At 41.3% G+C, this 14,141-nt stretch overlaps 1 protein-coding gene across 6 annotated transcripts in view; it reads left to right on the forward strand.

The window, feature by feature from the left end:
- PRKDC (protein kinase, DNA-activated, catalytic subunit) overlaps positions 1 to 14,141 on the forward strand; it is a 322,104-nt gene that overhangs the window by 175,423 nt on the left and 132,540 nt on the right. For all 6 annotated transcript variants that reach the window (XM_064267698.1, XM_064267697.1, XM_003408313.4 and 3 more), the window contains 7 exons: positions 952 to 1,103; positions 1,738 to 1,869; positions 3,181 to 3,292; positions 6,473 to 6,597; positions 6,676 to 6,825; positions 8,844 to 9,017; positions 12,905 to 13,003. In XM_064267698.1, the coding sequence (XP_064123768.1) occupies positions 952 to 1,103; positions 1,738 to 1,869; positions 3,181 to 3,292; positions 6,473 to 6,597; positions 6,676 to 6,825; positions 8,844 to 9,017; positions 12,905 to 13,003 (944 nt within the window). The remainder of the gene's footprint in view (positions 1 to 951; positions 1,104 to 1,737; positions 1,870 to 3,180; positions 3,293 to 6,472; positions 6,598 to 6,675; positions 6,826 to 8,843; positions 9,018 to 12,904; positions 13,004 to 14,141) is intronic.

The following is a 14,141-nucleotide window of genomic DNA, read 5'->3' on the forward strand; positions in this document are numbered from 1 at the left end:
TGATTCTTCTCACCTTGTTTTTATTGTTATGCTGTCAGATAATTTTGGTTTGTGTTTTTGTTGCTTTTACTTGCTAGGATCATAGAAACTAGGCAAATAATTTATTAAGTGATGTGTAAAATAGATACCAGTAGGTGGTTACTGGGATGCTGAGATGCTAAATAGGTTTCAGCAGAACTTCCAGGCTAAGACAGATTAGGAAGAAAGGCCTGGTGCCCTACTTCTGAAAAATCAGCCAACAAAAACTGTGTACATCACAGCAGTCTGATTCACACCCAATCATGGTGATGGTGCAGGTCTGGGTGTTTTTTTTTGTTTGTTTGTTTTGTCATGCATGGGCTGGCCATGAATCAGGGGCTGAATTGACGGCAGCTAACAACAACAGTTATAGACTCTGCATGTCCTGAGGCCCTCTGCTGTGACTGGAGTCCCTGGGTATTTGGCATCTGTCTTGCCAGCCCATTTCCTTCAGAGCATTGGCCGACCCATGAGGATGGTGGTGGCGGGAGAGGAGGCTACAAATGAGCCATTCTCTGTGGTATGGAGCTAGCATTTGGCATCCACCAGCCTAGGCAGTGCGGGAGCGTTGCCCATTCATGTAAAACCACTAGAAATAATAATGAACCAAAGCTTTCACGTCAGGCTTCCCTGGGAACAGTCCTTATTAAACGTGATATGTGCACAGATAGCTTTTCTGCGTGTTTGTGTCTGGGTGTGCCTATCGCATTTATTCATCGTGAACCAAATTTAGATTTCTCTATTCTAGTGTGATAAAACTGTTTGTAGTGTGCTTAATAACATGAAAAAAGTAAGAGTTTAGTTTAACTTAGGAACCACTGGAAAACATTGGTGCAGAATGTCTGATTTCTTTTGTAAATGGACTTTGGATATAAAAATGCAGTTCCAGAATGGAATGCTGTGTACTAATACAGAGTTTCTGTACCTTCTCAGGGGGTCCCTAAAGATGAGGTGTTAGCAAATCGATTGCTTTATTTCCTAATGAAACATGTCTTCCATCAAAAAAGAGCTGTGTTTAGACACAACCTTGAAATTATAAAAACTCTTGTTGAATGCTGGAAGGACTGCTTATCCATCCCTTACAGGTATACATCTACTAGTTTTTGCAACATTGGTTAGAAATTTGGGTTAAAATGGAGCATGCTGTAAGTGGTGAATATAAAGAAAGTTAATTGTATGAAATATGAACATGCACATAATTTGAAATAGACTCTATAGGGTATAATATTGCTACTAATGAACCATAGCCTCCCAAGTCGGACCCTAGTAGCTTGTATGGGCGGGATGGTAGCCATCACTCTGCCATCAATTCCCTTGGGTTCCGCCACAGTCTGTGCCATGCTGGGTCCCTGGGAGTGCATGTCATTGCCCTGTCACTACCCCAGCAGGTGGTAGATCTGAAGGCCTCTTTGATTCCTTTTAGCATAAGCTAACACTTGTCAGACGATTTACTATCGACTAAGGGAGAATTTTTTTTTTTTAAGGGAGAATGTGGGCAAATTATTAGGATATAAGAAATACAGAACTGCCTGAATTACAAACTGAAAACAACATGGATGAACAAGGGGAAGTTAGCCAGAAGAGGTATCATATCTAGGGAGAACAAGTATTTCTGACCCTAAAATTTTGCCTTAGAAAATTTATAAATCTATTTTGTCTTCCTGTTTCTCGTTTTACTATATGACAAAGTGTATTTATTCTTTTGTATTTATGTTTCAGGTTAATATTTGAAAAGTTTTCCAGTAAAGATCCTAATTCTAAAGACAATTCTGTAGGAATTCAATTATTAGGAATTGTTATTGCCAATAACTTGGCTCCCTATGACCCAAAATGTGGCATAGAGAGTGTAAGGTAAGTATAGTTTTTGCTTTGGTTCTTTTTAGGCTAAAATATATCTGAATCAGATAGAGTATGGTTTAAATTTTGATAAATTTAAGGACAGAGCCCATGTTAAAATATTTCTACCTAAATTTAGACATTTGGGTTTAGAGATCATTTGGGAGGAAGAGTTCCTGTGGAGTGGAGGAGAAAACTAACATTTTCAGTGTTTTCCCCTGAAAGTACCATCAGCTCAGGGAGACCGCTCATTATAGGGTCTTGTTTGCCATGGGGGGGCACCCGGACCTTCTGCAGCGCTGTCAGGTGCTCCCGCCTTGGCACCCACCCAGTCTCATGCCACTCCCTCTGCCGTTGGCTCCATGGTGAGCCTTTCTCAGCTGTTCTCTCTCGTGTCCTGTCCTGAGGGGGCATGGTTATAGCTCTCAAGAAGCGAAGGTGGGCGTTGCCTAGATAAGTTTGTCACTTCACAAAGAGCTACTTCCTTTCCTATCAGGATTTTTGAAGAGTCACTGTTTACCATAGTCACCGTATATGTCCCTTCCAAGCCTTTCCCCTTTTCTTTTGAAGAGGTCTACTCATACATCTACTCTGTCCTATAGGGTCGCTGTGAGTCGGAACCGACTCGATGGCACTGAGTTACTGGGGACCCATACAGTCACACGTTATGTCCCACACAATAGTTGATGTGCACTTACTGCGTGCGGAGAACGCCGTAGCTGCCAGTACACGGTGACCCATCACATTCCAGTCTCCTGGAAGTCTTGCTAATTGCCTGGGGCTTAGGACAACTAGTGGCTTAACACAGATTCCACTGGGAATATTTTACGTTTAGACAAGCTGCTTAACTTTTTTGCACTTCGGCTTCCTCATTAGTAAGCACCTTGCAGTCATATGAGGGTTCAAAGTTAAATGTGTCAGTACCTGTGAGGCCCTGCATGTAGTGGCTGTCTCAGCATTTCAGTTGTCAACAAGACCTCTTGTTACAATAGGTGGACTCAATACATCATAATCTTGAGAAAAAATAGCTCTTTTGTTTTTTTCTGCATGTTTTATGGTGTCTAACATCTTATTATACTTTGGCTGCAGCATGTTTGTGCCCCTGTGGGATTGAACAGTAGACTCATGGGCATTACCTGTATGATATTAGAGCCCTTAAATACTTATTCATAGGAGTACTCCTACAAATAATTTGGGTCATGTTTTATGTTTCATATTTTCTCAATTTGTGCTATTAATATGACATGAAGGGGAAAGTTGTTATATTTTCATGTCAGGCAACAGAATGAGTCATTTTAGGCATTTTCTCTTCTATATTTGTTGTAGATACTTTGAAGCTTTGGCCAATAATATAGCTTTTGTAAAACATAAGGAGGTATATGCAGCAGCAGCAGAAGTTCTGGGACTTATTCTTCGCTATGTTACTGAGAAAGGAAACGTAAGTGTGTCACGCAATTTTAAAGTAAATATTTCATTTTAAATTTTGATTTAGTGTGAATTTTGGCATCTGAATCTTAAATGTATTTCCTCTGTACCCTAAGAAATCACAGTGGGAATTCTGCATTTATTAATATTTCACTCTTATACTTTAGAGAGTGCGCCATTTTTTTAAGGAGGACGTACAATGTTTTAAGTACTTGGAGGCTTGGCAGGACATTTCAAGACTGGTGACTTGCTTTTTATCATGCAAGTCAGGGAAATAGTGTTCAACCAGCTTTCACGCCTTTGAACTTGTCTCTGGGTTTCCTTTTGGAGAAAATTATTTTGGTAGATATCTGCTGTGGTTAGGACTAAGTTATCCTAATAAAATTCTGTTTTTCTAATTTCTGACAAAACTGAGCTGTTAAACATGAGAGGGCCCTTGTCAGGGAACCTTTCTAAGTCTTTTGTGTACTGCCTGCTTCCCAGGGTTGTGAAAAGAACATAATGGAAAATTTAAGTGCAGCATAAATCCAAAGTACTATAAACCTCGATAAAACATAGCTATTAAAATTGTGTGTATAGTTGCACGGGCTGGTGCATTGTAACTTAATTGAAAACAGCATGCAGAATGGGGCTTGCTCAGCCACATGCAGTCTTGTGGGTTGCTAGAGTCAGGGCTACATGTTCATGAGCCTTCAGACCAGTTGGTCTCTTGGCTGAAGCCAAAGTCACCAGTGTGTGTGCCAAGTCTCTGAAGCACAACACAGGTCTTTCGCCCCCTCGTTTCTCTTTTGTCACTCTGGCAGTCTTAACTACTTCACTGGGGGTTTCTTCTCACCTTTCTTTACTAGTTTTTTCCCAGCCATGTCCACAGCTCTGGTGTTGGCTCTCTCTTCTTCAGTGCTCCCCTGCTGACATCCCACTTTAAGAAGGGCCTGTTTGTTCATGAGCCCAGAGGTATGTGTCCAGGCCAGCTCCCTTCCTGAGAGAAAAGACAGGAACAGTGCTGACTGCTCAGAGCTGACCAGGTACAGTTTGCTGTCCCGTCAGGTGAGGAGAGGCTCAGGAGAAGTCAGGTGGTCTTGAGCAGATGCACATGTGCCCAACACAAACACTGAGCCCCTGTTCAATTCACCAGGTATGGATTTGCTTAGATTTAAAATTAAACTAAACTAAAATCAACAGCCATGGAAGCAGCAGTCAAGAAATCAAAACACTCATTGTATTGGGCAAATCTACTGCAAAAGACCTCTTTAAAGTGTTGAAAAGAAAAGATGGTCACCTTGAAGACTAAGGTATGCCTGATGGAAGCCATGGTATTTTCAATTGCATCATATGCATGTGAAAGCTTCCTTATTCATTACAATGAATAAGGAAGACAGAAGAAGAATTGACACCTCGGAATTGTGTTGTTGAATATAGAATATATCACGGACTCTCAAAAGAACGAACAAATCTGTCTTGGAAGAAGTACAACCAGAATGCTCCTTAGAAGCAAGGATGACAAGACTACGTCTTACATACTTTGAACATGTTGTCAGGAGGGATCAGTCTCCAGAGAAGGACATCATGCTTGGTAGAGTACAAGGTCAGCGAAAAAGAGGAAGACTCTAAACGAGATGGATTGACACAGTGGCTGCAACAATGAGCTCAAGCATAACAACGATTGTAAGGATGGCACAGAATCGGGCAGTGTTTCGTTCTGTTGTACATAGGGTCGGTATGAGTCGGAACTGGCAGCTAACAACAGCAAAAGGAAGTAGACCCCAGTAGGAAGATCAAAGTTCATGTATAATTTGTCTCAGGGATTACTTGCTATTTTTATAAAACAAGTTTTAAAAATTCAAAATTACCTTATTCCAACTTGGTTGTATTACCTGTAAATATTAGGTTTCAATTTATGTAATATGCTTAATTTTCACCACAGACAGAGCAAGTTACAGTAGATTCCCAGAGCTGCTCTCTCATGACTTAAATTTCAACTTCATGAGAATAACACGCACTTTTTTCACATGATTTTTTCTGAATATTAAAAGTAATTTAATGTAGAACTGTGAACAGTAAAGTAAGATGTGAAGATTGTAATTGTAGTTTGTGTTCTAACCACTCAGACTGCTTTTAGCACTAGCTCCATCACCAGCTAGGGCCGTGCACACACACTTGTTTTCTCTGAGTTATTCAGGCTCTTCAATAACTTTTTTAACTTGTTTTATAGCTTGCTTTCTTTGCTTTCCAGATTGTGACTATTTCCTTGTGTTATCAGATGAATACTTTTAATGAAAAGATTTGCATCTTATGAATCAGTAGTCTAATGTTTAATGAAAGTATTTGACATGGAGTTTAGGCAGCTGATATTTGTAGCTTAGTGTTAAGGATTTCCCTTGAGCATTGTTTTAAAATAGCTTCATACTGTAAGTTTGTATTGAAAAACTATTCATCTAGCCTTAGTGCTTTTTAAAAGAAAATGTGACTTACTACCTTTTCCTCTTCTTTGTGAGGAAGATGAGCCTCAATGAAGGAAGTGAGCCTTTTCCATTACTTCATTCAAGTAGTATCTACTGAGTGCTTACATACATAGAGGACTTCCTAGCGGTGACTTTCTAGTGGGGCGCAGCAGGGAACCAGACAGACCAAGTCGCTGCCCTTGAGGAGCCAGCATTTTGGTGAGGGAGACAGACTACCTATATATGAATGTAATGCTAGCATGACATGGGATGGAGAGAAATAAAGCAGGATACGGGACCACAGTGAGAGGCGCTATAGCTCACATAGCTCTGCTTGGACATTCTCATCTGTATGAATATATGGCCAGAGACCTGAACATTATGAAGTGTTTCTTCTACAGCAATGTTAATCACTAATTTTAGTTTCACTTCTTAAATGACTTCTTGGCTCTCAGTGTCAGAAGGAAGCACTGATCTTCACGGATCCAACCTGCGTTATCTGCAGGCATGGCTGGAGCTCAAGTACAAGCACCAATGTCCTGGCACACAGCTGTGGCCCTGGCCTCTGGCATAGACTGTGGTCAGTGTACAGTGATGGTTCCAGCACTGATGCCCTCATGACTCACTTGATAACTTTGTGTAGTAATAACACTGACATCTTCCTTTGGTTCCCTGAAGTATCCAAAGTAAACCTTAATTTCAGTTTTTAAATTTCTACCTTTGTGAATTTGACAAGAAACTCAATTTTTCAGGTATCAGAGGAGTTCATCTGTGAACTGGTTGTAAAACAGTTGAAGCAACATCAGAATAGAATGGAGGACAAATTCATCGTGTGCTTGAACAAAGCTGCACAGCACTTCCCTCCTCTGGCTGACAGGTAAGGCGTCAGTCACAAAACACACTGGCCAGACAGGGTCTGGGGTTTGACGCTTTAGGAATCATATTCACTTGTTAGGTTTATGAATGCGGTGTTCTTCCTGCTGCCAAAATTCCACGGTGTAATGAAGACTCTGTGTCTGGAGGTGGTGCTTTGTCGTGCAGAGGAAATAGCAGATCTCTACTTGAAGCTAAAGAGCAAGGACTTCAAGCAAATCATGAGACAGAGGTGAGTGGAGGGCCAGCCACCCTGCTCTTTGATTCAGTTTGCTCACAAAATGTTAATTTGTTTAGATATCTCCTTGAGCTCATAAAGAACTTGTGAGTTTTCATGAAATTTGTATTTGGTAAGTTTGAATATGAGAAGGAAAGGTGAAGAAAGGATAAAGAATGAATGTGTGCCTAAAGTGGACCTGGCTCCTCCTAGTCGTCTTCTGACTTGGTGCCGTGGGGAGGCCACAGGCCACTTCAGATTTAAAATATAAGAGTGTGAGTTCTGTACGTATCTTGCCAGGTAAGAGTCTTCCATTATTTCTCTTTGAAATTGCAGTAGAGCATAGTTACCTAGTATTGCCCCAACAAGAAATAGCACGAGTGGCTTTAAAGAACAGGAGTTTTTTTTGTTTTTTTTTTTTTAATAATTTTTATTGTGCTTTAAGTGAAAGTTTACAAATCAAGTCAGTCTCTCACACAGAAACCCATAAACATCCTGCTACACACTCCTAATTACTCTCCCCCTGATGAGACAGCCCGCTCTCTCCCTCCACTCTCTCTTTTTGTGTCCATTTCGCCAGCTTCTAACCCCCTCCACCCTCTCATCTTCCCTCCAGGCAGGAGATGCAAACACAGTCTCCAGTGTCCACCTGATCCAAGAAGCTCACTCCTTAAAAGCATCCCTCTCCAACCCATTATCCAGTCCAATCCATGTCTGAAGAGTTGGCTTCGGGAATGGTTCCTGTCCTGGGCCAACAGAAGGTCTGGGGGCCATGACCACCGCGGTCCTTCCAGTCTCAGTCAGACCATCAAGTCTGGTCTGATGAGAATTTGGGGTCTGCATCCCACTGCTCTCCTGCTCCCTCAGGGGTTCTCTGTTGTGTTCCCTGTCAGGGCAGTCATTGGTTGTAGCCGGGCACCATCTAGTTCTTCTGGTCTCGGGATGATGTAGTTGCTGGTTCATGTGGCCCTTTCTGTCTCTTGCACTCGTAATCGCCTTGTGTCCTTGGTGTTCTTCATTCTCCTTTGATCCAGGTGGGTTGAGACCAATTGATGCATCTTAGATGGCTGCTTGCTAGCGTTTAAGACCCCAGATGCCACTGTTCAAAGTGGGATGCAGAATGTTTTCTTAATAGATTTTATTACACAAATTGACTTAAATGTCCCCTGAAACCATGGTCCCCAGACCCCTGCCCCTGCTACGCTGGCCTTCGAAGCATTCAGTTTATTCAGGAAACTTCTTTGCTTTTGGTTTAGTCCAATTGTGCTGACCTCCCCTGTATTGTGTGTTGTCTTTCCCTTCACCTACAGTAGTTCTTATCTACTATCTAATTAGTGAATACCCGTCTCCCACCCCCTCAGCTTTGGGTGGCCCCATTCTCCTCGCCCACTAGAATGACAGTCCCATCTTCTGGAACCAAGATGGTGATGCCACCCTTTGAAACCTATGTGATAGCTCTGCCCATTGAAACAGAAAACTGTGGCCCTGTCCCCTCACCCCCACCCCCCTTTTGACAGCAGGTCTCTGAACTGCTCCTGGGATGGTCCCTTCCTTTTCTTGAAGGACAACAGATGCTCTCAACCAGTTATCAGTGGTCTTCAATTTATGACAAATCTCACTTTTAACAAATGTTTTTTTTTTCTTTTTTGATACATCTTAACTGTGTCTCTCAAAAATCCTTGTACCTTTTACACAGTTTCCCCATCTTACCAAAAGTATGCTGTGCTTGCCAAAACTAAGAAAGTAGCATTAATACATTACCATTAACTACAGACTTTGTTTGGATTTTACTAATTTTGCACTAATGTCTTTTTTCTTTTCCAGGATTCAATTTGGGATACCACATTGAATTAAATTGTTTGTTTTTAATAATCTAGACTGTGATATTTATCTTCAAAAATAATACTGTGATTTTAAATTATATAAATAGAATTATATCTATCGTAACAAATTTTCTTATACCTGTATTACCTTGAAAGTACAATAGCAAAATTGTTAAATTTGCATGTTTTTAAAAATTTCTCTTTTTATAGAGATGATGAAAGACAAAAAGTGTGTTTGGACATAATTTATAAGATAATGGTGAAATTGAAACCAGTAGAACTTCGAGAACTTCTGAATTCTGTTGTAGAATTCATTTCCCATCCCTCTCCAACATGTAGGGAACAAATGTATAATATTCTTATGTGGATTCATGACAATTACAGGTAAGCTGTACCTTGACATTTTATGCTCTGTCTTAATTATCGCGTGCAGCTACAACAGAAATACCACAAGTTGGTGGCTTTCACAAATGGAAATTTATTTTCTCACAATTTAGGGGGCTAGAAGTCCAAATTCAGGCTGTTGGCCCTAGGGGGAAGGTTTCTTTGTCAGCTCTGGAGGAAGGTCCTTGTCTCTTAAACTTGTTTTCCTGGTTATTTGGAGATTTCCATGTAGCTTGGCATCAATATTCCCCCATTTCTGTTTCTCTTGCTTGCTTGTTTTAATGTCTTTTATATCTCAAAAGAGATTGACTCAAGATAACCCTATACTAATCCTGCCTTGTTAATATAACAAAGACAAGCCACTCCCAAATGAGGTTATAACCATAGGCATAGAGATTAGGATTTACACCACCTGTTTTTAGGAGGGAAACCCTGGTGGTGTAGTGCTTAAGTGCTACGGCTGCTAACCAAAGGGTCTGCAGTTCAAATCTGCCAGGCGCTCCTTGGAAACTCTATAGAGCAGTTCTACTCTGCCCTGTAGGGTCGCTATGAGTCGCAATTGACTCCATGGCCCTGGGTTTGGTTTTGGTTTATTTTTAGGAGACACAATTCAATCCATAACATCGTACCCTTCGTCCCCCCCCCGCCCCCAATTCATGTCCTTGCCACATGTGAAACACATTCACCCTGTCACATCATCCCAAAAGTCTTAAATCAACTCCAAGTCTAAAATCTCATCTTCTGAATCATCTAAATCAAATGTGGGTGAGACTTAGGGACAGTCCATTGTGGGGCAAATTTCCTTTCCATCTGTGAACCTGTGAAATCTAGACTACAAGTTACCTGTTTCCAAAGTACAGTGGTGGACCAGGCACAAGGTAGATATTTCCATTGCAAATGGAAAAAATTGGAGGGAAAGAAGGGTTAATAGGCGTCAAGCAAGTCTAAAACCCACGAGAACAAATTACATTAGCTTTCAAGGCTTGAAAATAATCCTCTTTTCTGAGACCATCTAGGCAGTGGTCCTGTACTCCAGACTCGGGGTTTTGGCCAGGCCCTCTGAATTCTGGGTAGAGGCCCCTCAGCCCTTCCAGGCTCACTGAGATGGCAACTCTGCTCCCTTGGCTTTGGGCGGCCCCATTCACCTAGTCCATCTGAGGGGTAACACCAACTCCTTGGCCCTGGCAGACCCTATTCTTCTGCCTCTCGGGCACGGAGGCCTCACCTTCCCAGCTTTGGGCGGTGACCCAATCCTCCTGGCACATCTTAACAGCAGCCCCATACTCCAGAATCGATTTGGCAAAGATCGGACTCTTTGAAACCTAGGAGGCTGTGCCCCAACCTTTGAGATCCAGCAGACTGTGGCCCCCCTCTTTGAAATCGAGGAGGCCCTGCTCCTCGTGTTCCTTCCAACAGTTTTGCTGATCTCCGAACTGTTCCAGGGATGGTCCTTTTCTTTTCTTGGAGGACAAGAGATGTAACTCCTTTGGCCTGTTTCCTGCCTGTGGAATTCCAAGAGGCAGATAGTGTTCTTCCCTTTTGTTCTTTATCAGTCTCCTTCAGTCTAAGCTGATGGATTTTCTGCTGTGGTAGTTGGTTATATCTATCAGTCACGGGCTTACTCTCTTTAACAAAAGATTGTATAACCATGTCCTTTGTGAAGATTTTAGGACACATGTCCTTAGTTTGTATGACAGAATTTTCCTGATCTTTAAGTTTTGTTTTCATTTTGCACAGTTCATTTTTAAGTTCATCTCTTCCGCCTCTCATTTTACTATAAGGGGCATGGAGAAACCATTTGGCTCCTTTAAGACCTTGCTCAGAAATGTCCTCAGCTAAAAATCCAAGTTCACCGTTTATAAGTTTTACCTTCCACCAGATATTTTAACATAATTCAGACAAGTTCTTGGCCACTGCATAAAAAGCATCACCCTTCTTCCCTTGTCCCATCACATGTTCATCACCTTCTTTTAAAGCCTCGCCAGAAGCACACTTAATGTCTGTATCTCTAGCAACATTCTGTCGTTGGCACCATATGTATTCTGTAAGACGATAGAGACTTTCCCTATACTTCTCACTTCCTTTGAGCCGTGGCCAGAATTGTCTTTGACATCCAATCTATAATTCTACCAAAAGTCTCTTCAAGGCAATGTAGGCTTTTGTTATTAACAAAAACCAAAATCTGTTGCCGTTGAGTAGATTCCAACTCAGCGATCCTATGTTAATTCTTATGTTATCTACTAAGCTCTGATAAAATTTACTTATGAGTATGCTTCTTTGGAGCCCTGGTGGTGCAGTGGTTAAGAGCTGTGGCTGCTAACCAAAAGGCTGGCAGTTCAAATCTACAAGCTGCAACTTGGAAACCCTATGGGACAGTCCTACTCTTCTGTATAGGATCTCTATGAAGACTTTACTGTTACTATTAGGCACCTTAAAAGTCTTCCAGCCTCTACCCTTTACCCAATTCCAGAATCACTTCCACGTTGTAGGTATTTGTTAAAGCAGCACCTCCACTTCTCTGTACCAAATTCTGTCTTAGTTATCTAGCAGTGCTATAGTAGGAATACCACAGTGGATGGCTTTAAGACACAGGAATTTATTTTCTCACAGTTTAGGAGGCTACAAGTCCAAATTCAGGGTGCTGATTCTAGGGGAAGTCTCTCTCTCTGTCAGCTCTGGTCCTTGTGCCTTCAGCTTGTTTCCTGGTTCCTTGGAGATCTCCATGTGGCTTGGCATCAGTAGTCCCCCATCTCTTCTTGCTTGCTTGTTTTAATGCCTTTTATATCTCAAAAGTGACTGACTCACGACTTAACAAGGACAGCCTGTTCCTAAATAGGATTACAACTACAGGCATAGAGGTTAGGATTTACAACATGTATTTTGGGGGTACACAATTCAGTCTGTAACATTTTACTCATTTTTAGGAGTCATTTAGGTGCCTTTGCAGTCTGTAACATTGTAACAAGAATGTAGATGTGAAATGCTTTTTACCATAGTACTGGGGCTGTGGAGGTTCAGCGGTAGAATCTTCCCCTCCATGTGGGGGACCTGAGCCTGACTCTGGGCCAGGGTACCTCCCATGCAGCCACCTCCCGCCTCAGTGGGGATTTTTGTGTTGCTGTGATGCCGAACAGGTTTCAGTGGAACTTTCAGACTAAGACAGACTAAGAAGAAAGCCCTGGTGATTACTTCTGAAAATGAGCCAGTGAAAATCCAGTCGAGCCCAGTGGTCCAGACCACAACTGCAGCATTTGGTCTTTTGTGCATAGGATCCCTCTGAGTTGGAGGCCAACTCGATGGCAGCTAACAGCAGCCATATTATTAGTCGATTAAAGTGAGTTTGTTTAAGTACACTGAAATGTGTCCTGCCTTAAATTCGTTTTTATGCATGTGTGGGGCATATTCGGCAAGTGAAATTATTGGTTGAGTTAAAAATATAAGTGCCCTGCTTATAAAATTTCTTCTCATGGTTATCCTGTAAGATCTGACAAGGTTAGAGAAATACACTCTGCCAGGGCAATTTTCATAGTTCAGGAATGCCATTTTACCGCCTCCTGGGGGGCCCAGACTTTTTCTAGAATCTCGTAGCATTCCAGAGAGCCCCTCATCCCCGCTTCTACCACCCCTCACCTGCTTGCCCGCTTGTCTGTGAGCCGCTGTCAGTTCTTGGTGGGCGATGACAACAACTGTGATGGGCAGTGGGTCATGAGGGAAGGTGTCAGGCCTGTGGACTTGCACATAGGTGGCTCTGCTATAACTTTGGAAGGTAAAGTTCCATGGGAAGGCCCAGATTTTATACTTTAATTCTAGACATAGTTACAGGGGTTGAGCAAAAGTGATAGAAGATTATTTATAATTGATCATTTTGTTTTGTTTTTTTTAAACAGAGATCCAGAAAGTCAAACAGATCCTGACTCCCAGGAAATATTTAAGTTGGCAAAAGATGTGTTGATTCAAGGATTGATTGACAAGAACCTTGGGCTTCAGTATGTTCTCCTTTTGTATTAACTGGGCCAGGACAATTACATTTTAGGGTCATTTCTTTCTACACTCCAAACCAAAAAACCAAAAAAACCTGTAGGGTTGCTGCGAGTTGCAGTTGACTCGAAGGCAAAGAGTTACTTGGTTTTCTAGACTAGCATTGAGTATATTCCAGTAATATTAGAAGTATATTTGTAGAATTAGCATTTTCTCTGCCTCCTGCTTTTATAGTGTTTAGTAAAAGTATACACCTACTCCACATTTACCAACTATCTCGTTATCTGGTATTTCGTATTTACAACAATATTAAAAAATCTATTATCTGACTATTTTGTGCATTAACGACATACAACTGGCCACAATAAATACCAGAGTGTGAGGCAAGAGTAACGCTGTCTGTGATGGTTAAGGTTATGTGTCAACTTGGCTGGGCCATAATTCTCAGTGGTTTGGCAGTTATGTAATGATGTAAACTGGCAGTTATGCAATGATGTAATTTGGCGGTTATATAATGATGTAGTCATTCTCCATTTTGTGATCTGATGTGGCCATCCTACATTTTCACATAACGTTATTTTCACGTAACAATGTAGACTTCGGAACCTAACCGTATTGGTAAGTGAGGAGTAGGTGTATTTTTAAATCACATTATTAAGAGAAGATTTAAAAATCCTGACAAGCTACTTTAATATAAAACTCTTGAAAAAGTGGGATGGGTAAAATGGTCCCTGCTAGAACAGTCAGCCAAAGTGTTTTAAAACAAAAAGAAAATCTGTAATGATGATTAGTATGTTCTCCACTTAACTCACAGTCTATGTGTAAACATCAAATGAAGTGTCAGAACCCTTAGAAGCAGGAGGAGACCACGGTGTTGATCTCACGTGGCTGTGTTAACGATGATTGCTATGCTCTAACACGCCGACCCTAAGTCAGTTACACGGGCGTCTCATAAAGTGCTGATTATCTAAGAAGAAGCCTAACTTTTTGTGTAATTTTGAACATCATTTAATTTTTCCATTCTGCTTCAATTTTAAATTCATTGAGCTTTTTCAAATTTGGATTTTAATTAGTATTTTTAAATTATAAAACCTAATCTAGCTTTTATCTAAGTTTTGAGTATTTTATGACAGTAATTTTTGGTGT

Source organism: Loxodonta africana, chromosome 14 (assembly GCF_030014295.1).
Source record: "Loxodonta africana isolate mLoxAfr1 chromosome 14, mLoxAfr1.hap2, whole genome shotgun sequence".
NCBI lineage: Eukaryota > Metazoa > Chordata > Mammalia > Proboscidea > Elephantidae > Loxodonta > Loxodonta africana.